This window comes from Dama dama, chromosome 2 (genome assembly GCF_033118175.1).
Source record: "Dama dama isolate Ldn47 chromosome 2, ASM3311817v1, whole genome shotgun sequence".
NCBI lineage: Eukaryota > Metazoa > Chordata > Mammalia > Artiodactyla > Cervidae > Dama > Dama dama.
Window position 1 is genome coordinate 24,223,500 of NC_083682.1, and position 9,430 is coordinate 24,232,929.

Sequence of the window (9,430 nt, forward strand, 5' to 3'; positions counted from 1 at the left end):
AGGTGAAGAAGTGGCTCAGTCGTGGCCGACTCTTTGCGACCCCAAGGACTGTAGCCCACCAGGCTCCTCTGTCCATGGGATTCTCCAGGCAAGAATACTGGAGTGGGTTGCCATTTCCTTCCTCAGGGAATCTTCCCAACCCAGGGATTGAACCCAGGTCTCACACATTGCAGGCAGGCACTTTAGCCTCTGAGCCACCAGGGAAGCCCTAAACTGTACGTTGCCCCCTCTGAGGTTAGAACTCAGGACCTTCAGATTATGAGACTGATGCGCTGCCTACTGCGTTAAGGAGGCAACTATAAGAAAGGTACACACTTAAAAAGACTTTAAAGTCCCATTAGTGTTACTTTATTTATCATTAGCAGAATCATTCATCTTTTCCAAGTAGGAAAAAAAAAAGCCAAAGCTTATAACAACAATTAAAAAAAGAGATGAATATATTTAACTTATTCTTAATTAGGAGTAGGAAAAGGAAATTGTGAAAGTGGTATGAAATAAAGAAGACATACTTTTAACTTTTTTTATTTTTTATTTAAATTTTTTATTTAAATTATTTATTTATTATACTTTACAACATTGTATTGGTTTTACCCTACATTGACTTGAATCCGCCATGGGTGTACATGTGTTCCCCATCCTGAACCCCCCTCCCAACTCCCTCCCCATCGCATCCCTATGGGTCATCCCGGTTCACCAGTCCCGAGCATCCTGTACCATGCATCGAACCTGGATTGGCGATTCGTTTCACATATGATAATTCACATGTTTCAATGCCATTCTCCCATATCATCCCGCCCTCGCCCTCTCCCACAGAGTCCAAAAGACTGTTCAATACATCTGTGTCTCTCTTGCTGTCTCGCATACAGGGTTATGTTACCCTCTTTCTAAATTCCGTATGTATACATTAGTAAAAATTGAAAAATACTTGATAGAAAACTCAAATTGCCTTCCCCATGATGAGAAAGAAATAAAATGAGAAAGTTACCAATAAAAATATTGTAAATAAACACACAGAAACCCTTCTCCTATGACTACTTGCACCCTGATTCTAATCAATACTTTCCAACTGGGTCCTTAAATGTATTATTTCATTAACTGAGGTCATCAAGTCCTTCTCATCATAGGGAAGAGTGGGGCCTATTCAATTAGAGGGTATGAGTTTCAGTCCTACCCCCATGTTTACTAACTTGGACATGGCACTTACTCTCTATGCCTCAGGTTTATAATTTCTAAAATAGTGATGATAATAATAGCATCTCTTTCATTGGGTTGTCTTGATAATTAAATGGAAAAAAACACATAAAATGGTTGGAACAGTATATGGCACATGATATATAATCACTAAAGTCAGTTGACAATATAAATGTTCTCAAAACTTTCCGCAAGTCCCCCATCATAACACTCACCAGACATTTTCCCCTTTAATTCCCGTGTCCCCTATACAAACTGTAAACTCTATAAAGACTAACATTTCTTCTGTCTTCTCTGCCACTTCTTCTGTAGTACTGTGAATACTGCAAGGTACACAGTAGACACTCTATAAATAACTCTGTAAGTTACATTGTACTCTGGTAAAAGCCTTCCAAAAGTTTCTCACCTTTCTCAAGTGCTCAGCATTAGGGTCAACAGACACACTGACTCCCATCCTTTTCCCTCAGCCACCACGCCAGTTCAGAGCCTTTTAGGTTTTTATTGAACTGTATGCTGAAATGTAATGATGCCAGTTATACCTCTAGCGTTTCCCATATACTCCCTCTTATTTGGCCATACACATAGCTGGAGAATATGTCCTGAAAGCATACATCTGCCCCTTTCTAATTTAAAATTTTTCAGTGATCTTCAGTTACCCAATGAGCTACTGAAACATTGTAATGAAAGTACACTGGAACATTGTAATAGAAATACAGCTATCAAAACTATGGTTAAGTTTTGGATAAAATTAAAGAAAAAGTCAAGTGAAATTCTATACTTAATCCAGAGGGTTTCCTTATTAGTTAGACAGTGCCAGGTTCTTCAGATGTTTCCACTGCTCAATATAAGGAGTACCTCCAAAAGACATGGAGAAGGGAAAAGAACAGCACGCAGAATGAGAGAAACATGCAAATCATCTATTTGATAAGACCTAGTATCCAACATCACTGCAGGTGGTGACTGCAGTCATGAAATTAAAAGACGCTTACTCCTTGGGAGGAAAGTTATGACCAACCTAGACAGCATATTAAAAAGCAGAGACATTACTTTGTCAACAAAGGTCCATCTAGTCAAGGCTATGATTTTTCCAGTGGTCATGTATGGATGTGAGAGTTGGACTCTAAAGAAAGCTGAGGGCCGAAGAATTGATGCTTTGGAACTGTGGTGTTGTAGAAGATTCTTGAGAGTTCCTTGGACTTCAAGGAGATCCAACCAGTCCATCCTAAAGGAGATTGGTCCTGAATATTCATTGGAAGGACTGATGCTGAAGCTGAAATTCCAATACTTTGGCCACCTGATGCGAAGAGCTGACTCATTTGAAAAGACCCTGATGCTGGGAAAGATTGAAGGCAGGAGGAGAAGGGGATGACAGAGGATGAGATGGTTGGGTGGCATCACAGATTCAACGGACATGGGTTTGGGTGGACTCCAGGTGTTGGTGATGGAGAGGGAGGCCTGGCGAGCTGCAGTTCACGGGGTCACAAAGAGTCAGACACGACTGAGCAACTGAACTGAACTGAAGTGAACTAGTATCCAAAATACGTAAAAAACCTCCACTCAACAGTAAACAAAGGAAATAATCCAAAGAATACATAGCTCAGTGAGATGAGGTATAGAGTCCAGAAATAGATTTGCATTTATTGGAACAATAATTTTTTAAAAATACAGAGGCAATTTAATGAAGAAATGATGGGCTTTACAATGTGGTAGGAATACTTAGATATCCATATCAAAAACAAACAAATACACAAACAAAATAGAGACTCAATCTGTACCTCACATTAACAAAAACTGTCACAAAATGAATCATAGATATTAATGTAAAACATGAAACTTAAGAATTTTTAAATATAAAAAAGATTGTTAGCCTCCAACTAAAAAAAAAAAAAAAAGATTGTGACAGAGTGTCTATTGACAGATGAATGGATAAATATTGGTGTGTATGTGTGCTAAATTGCTTCAGTAATGCCTGACTCTTTACTACCCCATGGACTGTAGCCCATCAGGCTTCTCTGTCCATGGGATTCTCCAGGCAAGAATACTGGAGTGTGTTGCCACGTCTTCCTCTAGGGGAGCGTCCTGACCCAGGAGTTGAACCTACATCTCTTATGTCTCCTGCACTGGAAGGCAAGTTCTTTACCACTAGAGCCACCTGGGAAACATATACATATATGTTTATATATATATATATATATATATATATATATACATGCCACAATGGAATATTGCTCAGCCATAAAAAATAAAATCTTGCCACTTATGATATAAATGGATCTAGGTGAAACGAGTCAGAAAGAGAAAGGCAGATACTGCATGATCTCACCAACTTGTGACCTCTAAAAAACAGATAAAACAAAAACCAGTCTCACAGACACAGAGAAAAAGTGGGTAGTTGCCAAAGGGGATGGTGCTGAGGGAAGAGAGAAATAGGTGAAGGGAATTAAGAAATACAAATGTCCAGTTGCAAAATTAAAAAGTCATGGAAATATACAGCATAAGGAAAATGGTCAATAATATTATAATAACTTTGTATGGAGACAGATAGGTACCACATTTACCATGGTGACAGTTCATAAAGTAACTAAATATTAAATTACTGTGTTGCACACCTGAAAATAACATAGTACATCAAGTATATGCCAACAAAACAAAACAGCAACAAAAAGAAAATCTTGAAAGAAACCAAGAGCAAAGGATATTTTACCTACAGGGAACAGAGATAAGAATTACAGAGAAACTCTCATTGGAAACTGGGCAATCAAAAAAGAGTGGAGTAAAAAGTTTAAAGTGTTGAAATACAAAAATCACCAGCTTAGAATTTTAAATCCAATAATGTTATCCTTCAAATTGAAGGTAAAATGATGACATTCTCAAATAAACAAAATCTGAGAGAATCTGTTGCCTGAGGCCTGCCTTGCAAAAGATATTAAAAGTAGTTCTTTAGGCAAAAGAAAAATAATCTAGGTCAGATGCTTGAATTGACATTTTAAGAAAACATCAGAGAAAGAATAAATATTAGTAAAATATTATTTTTCTTATTTTTAATTTATCTAAACCATAACTGTGAATTTAAAATAATAAGAGTAATACTATAAAACAATTAGAGGAAAAAATAGTCAGAAGACACTTTGACATAAATTGCAGCAAGATCTTTTTTGATCCACCTACTAAAATAATGAAGAATAAAAAAAGGGACCTAATTAAACTTAGGAGATTTTGCACAACAAAGGGATTCATAAACAAAAAGAAAATATAACCCTCAGAATGGGGAAAAAAGTGTGTAAATGAAGCAATCAAAAAGGGTTTAATCTCCAAAATATGCAAACAGCTCGTGCAGCTCTATGTCAAAACAAAAACAAAAACTGAACAACAAAATCAAAAAATGGGCAGAAGATCTAAATACACATTCCTCCAAAGAAGACGTGCAGATGGCCACAAAGTACATGCAAAGATGCTCAATATCACTGATAATTAGAGAAATACAAATCAAAACTACATTGAGATATCACCTCACACCAGTCAGAATGATCATCATCAAAAAATCTACGAACAACAAATGCTGGAGAGGGTGTAAAGAAAAGGGAACCCCCTACACGGTTGGTGTGAATGTAAATATGTGCAGCCTCTATGGAGAACAGTATGTAGGTTGCTTAAGAAACTAAAAGTAGAGCTACCATATGATCCAGCAATCTCATTCCTGGGCATATATCTGGAGAAAACCCTAATTTGAAAAGATACATGCACACCAATGTTTGCTGTAACACAATTTACAACAGCTGAGATATGGAAGCAACCTAAATGTCACTCAGAGAACTCAAAAAGGGTCTCTGAGACAATCTAAAAGGGTGAGATGGGGAGGGAGATGGAAGGGAGGTTTGAGAGGGAGGGGACATGGGTGTACTTATGGCTGATTCTTACTGAGTTTGACAGAAAACAACAAAATTCTGTAAAGCAATTATCGTTCAATTAAATAAAGTAATTAATTTTTTAAAAGGACACTGTGGTACATATATACAATGAAATATTACTCAACCATTAAAAAGAATGAAATAATGTCATTTGTAACAACATGGATGAGCCCAGATATTATCATACTAAATCAAATAGGTCAGACGAAGAAAGATAAATATCAAATGATATGACTCATTTTAAAATCTAATTTTTTAAATGATATAAAGGAACTTATTTACAAAACAGAAACAGACTCAGATTTCAAAAACAAACTTATGTTTACGAAAGGAGAAACATGGTGGGGGAGAAGGAGGAGAGGGAGGACCCTGGATTTAACACAAACACACACACACTACTATATATAAAATAGATAACTAACAAGGACCTACTATATAGCCCAGGGAACTCTATTCAATATTCTTTAATAACCTAAATGGGAAAAGAACCTGAAAAAGAATGAATGTATGTATATGTATAGCTGTACACCAAAAACTAACACATTTTAGATAAACTATACCTAAAAATAATTGCAAATCTTCAATTAAAAAAAAAAGATTAAACCAAATTATATTGTAAGGAGCTATGTGGTTTAAGATAATATATGTTTTTGTTTTACTAAATTAATAAACTGGAAAATCATGTTTAAAAATATAATATAGTTTTTATAATAAAATTCTTCAGAAACATTAGTTAAACAAATATTCCACAGCAGCAGGTTTGGATAAAGTTAAACACTGAGAAATATAAATGTAACACATTTCTTATTGATCACTAAATTATATTACTAACTTTGTTAAATGAGTGTATCTTCATTACAGAGATTATTTGCTCTGTGAATGCCCTACTTTATCTTTAAGTGTCAACAGAGCCTTCTTCACTTCCTTGTTCCTCAGGGTGTAGACCACAGGGTTCAGAAGAGGTGTCAGCACAGTGTAGAAAACAGCCACAATCCTGTCCATAGCCTCCTTGGAGCCTGGTCTCAGGTAAATGAAAACACCAGGGCCAAAGAAGCACAGTACCACAGTGCAGTGGCAGGCACAGGTCTGGAAGGCTCTCCATCGCCCCTCTGAGGTGCGGATCTTCAGGATGGAATGGACGATGGACACATAGGACAGCACTATCAGGAGAAAACAGCCTGAAGCCACCACCCCAATGTTGACAAAGATCACCAACTCGTTGGCAGAGGTGTCTGCACAGGCCAGTTTGAGGATGGGTGGTGCATCACAGAAGTAATGCTGGATCTCGTTGGGTCCACAGAAGGGCAAATGGAATGTCAGTGTGGTCTGGACAGCAGAGTGCAGAGAACCACTGAGCCACGTGGTTGTGGCCAGGATGGCACACGTCCTCCCACTCATCATGCTGGCGTACCTGAGGGGGTAACTGATGGCCAGGAAGCGGTCATAGGACATGACGGTGTAGAGGAAGCACTCGGTGCTGCCCAGGAAGTGGAAGGAGTAGAGCTGGGCCACACAGCTGGGAAAGGAGATAGCACTGCCTTCTGGGGACACCAGGGTCATCAGCATTTTGGGCACAGTGACCGTGGAGAACCAGATGTCAATGAAGGACAGGTAGCTCAGGAAGCAGTACATGGGGGTGTGCAGGCGGGGATCCACTGTGATCACCAGCAGGATGAGAAGGTTCCCCACCACAGTGAGGACATAGATCACCAGGAAGATTCCAAAGAGGAGCGTGTCCAGCTCTGGAGAATGGGGAAGGCCTGAGAGGATGAACATTGTCACTACACTCGTGTTTGTCATTTCTCCATACTTTTGCTCTCTCTCTCTCTCTCTCTCTCTCTCTCTCTCTCTCTCTCTGGGAACATCAAGAGCACCCAACATTTTATTGAGAACTGAGAACTGCATTATACAAGGGAGGTAATTCTAGTCATACTCAACTTTGCTTACCACAAACCTCCCTTGAAAAAAGAGATAGAACAGTTTCATCTTCTCTCTATATATCCCTCTCATTCTCTCTCTCTCTCTCTCTCTCTCTCTGTCACACACACACACACAGGCACACATAGATAGATGCAAAAAAGGGAGAAAACCACACAAATTTCTGTTGATATATCATGAACACTACTAACTTAGCACCATGAAACAAGCCAAATTTTCTATTTTATATTTTCTGTGGATCATGTTAGCTTGTTGTATGCTCCAGGTCTCAATGCTGAAATCAAAGTTTCAGGTTGGTCTCTCATCTCATCTGAAGTTCAGGATCACCTGTCTCAGTGACAATGTCAGAGTGAAGTAAGATAATAAATGGCAACTACTTAGTAAAGTAATGACATTTGTAGGTACACAGTAAATGATAGCAAATTTTATGGAGCTATTGCCTTGCTTTTTAAATGTACAGATATAGCTGTGGAGGGAGAGAAATACAGAGACAGAGAGGGAGTAGAGTGAGAAAATACATTCTCATTGTGCTGCAGAGATTTCTCAATTTCAAAGCTACGATTTTGAGGAAAATTTCACCACTGGTATTGGTACTGGTGTCTCACTACCACTGATTGTTTATATAGGCAATAATCTTATAGCAGCTTAAGAAACTATAAACTTCATACAGAATCCTGACAACCTCTCATGTGATCCAGAAAATACCAACCATCACAACACTGCTAGCCTCAAACTTGTCTTCTTTTATGCAGTCATTTATGAGGCACTGAAAATATAAACTTTATATGTGTTCTCCCAACCAAAATTCACTGGGAAGTGGCTGGTTTCTCACATACATATTTCTGTAATAAATATTTAAATATAATATTTTCTCTTATCAGCTTTGTTGGAGATGATATTCTCCCCCAATCTTCCATTCCTTATACTCATAAATCCAGGAAATGACCTCAAAAGAGAAGACAACTCTGTGAAGCATATGATTCTTATGTAAAACCTACTACCTGTAACAAGAAAGAACAAGAGAAAAGGATCTATGTTAACTTAATATCAATAAATATTGGACAAATTAACATCAGAAAGAAAGAAGAGATGGAGCCAAAGGGAGAACAACACCAAGTTGTGGATGTGACTGGTGATGCAAGTAAAGTCCGATGCTGTAAGAACAATATTGCATAGGAACCAGAATGTTATGTCCATAAATGAAGGTAAATTGCAAGTGGTCAAATAGGAGATTGCAAGAGTGAACATCAACATTTTAGGAATCAGTGAACCAAAATGTACTGGTATTAGCAAATTTAACTCAAATGACCACTATATCTACTACTGTGGGCAAGAATCCCTTAGAAAAATGGAATATCCATCATAGTCAAAAAAAGAATCTGAAACGCAGCACTTGGGTGCAGTCTCAAAAATGACAGTGATCTCTGTTGATTTCCAAAGCAAACCATTCAACATCACAGTAATCCAAGTCTATGCCCCAACCAGTAACGGTTAAGAAGCTGAAGCTGAAGTTGAATAGTTCTATCAAGACCTACAAGAACTTCAGGAACTAACACCCAAAAAAGATATTCTTTTCATTATAGGGCACTGCAGTGCAAAAGTAGGAAGTCAAGAGATACCTGGAGTAACAGGCAAATTTGGCCTTGGAGTTCAAAATGAAGCAGGGAAAAGGCTAACAGAATTTTGCCAAGGGAATGCACTGGTCATAGCAAGCACCCTCTTCCAACAACACAAGAAAAGACTCTAGATATGGACATTACCAGATGCTCAATACCAAAATCAGATTGATTATATTCTTTGCAGCCAAAGATGGAGAAGCTCTAAACAGTCAGCAAAAACAAGACTGGGAGCTGACTGTGGCTCAGATCATGAACTCCTTATTGCAAAATTCAGACTTTTAAATTGAAGGAAGTATGGAAAACCACTAGACAACTGAGGTATGACCTAAATCAAATCCCTTACGATTGTACAGTGGAAGTAACAAATAGATTCAAGGGATTAGATCTGGTAGACAGAGTGCCTGAAGAACTATGGATGGAGGTTCCTGACATTGTACAGGAGGCAGTGATCATGACCATTCCCAAGAAAAAGGAAATGCAAAAAGGCAAAATGGTTGTCTGAGGAGGCCTTACAAATAGTTGAGAAAAGAAGAGAAGCTAAAGCCAAAGGAGAAATAGAAAGATATACCCATTTAAATGCAGAGTTCCAGAGAATAGCACGGAGAGATAAGAAAGCCTTCCTCAGTGATCAATGCAAAGAAATAGAGGAAAACAATAGAATGGTAAAGACTAGAGATCTCTTCAAGAAATTTAGAGATACCAAGGGACTGTTTCATGCAAAGATGTGCAAAATAAAGGACAGAAATTGCGTGGACCTAACATAAACAGAAGACA

The 9,430-nt window shown here is 38.1% G+C and overlaps 1 protein-coding gene and 1 non-coding gene across 2 annotated transcripts; both read right to left on the reverse strand.

The window, feature by feature from the left end:
• Nucleotides 1–221: 221 nt before the first annotated feature.
• Nucleotides 222–294, reverse strand: TRNAM-CAU (transfer RNA methionine (anticodon CAU)). The gene has a single exon. It is a non-coding gene; the product is annotated as a tRNA-Met (tRNA).
• Nucleotides 295–5,963: 5,669 nt separating this feature from the next.
• On the reverse strand, nucleotides 5,964–6,899 carry LOC133067083 (olfactory receptor 10G4-like). Its single transcript, XM_061158314.1, has one exon. The coding sequence runs from the start codon at nucleotides 6,897–6,899 to the stop codon at nucleotides 5,964–5,966; it is 936 nt and encodes a 311-aa protein (XP_061014297.1).
• Between the last annotated feature and the right edge of the window lie 2,531 nt (nucleotides 6,900–9,430).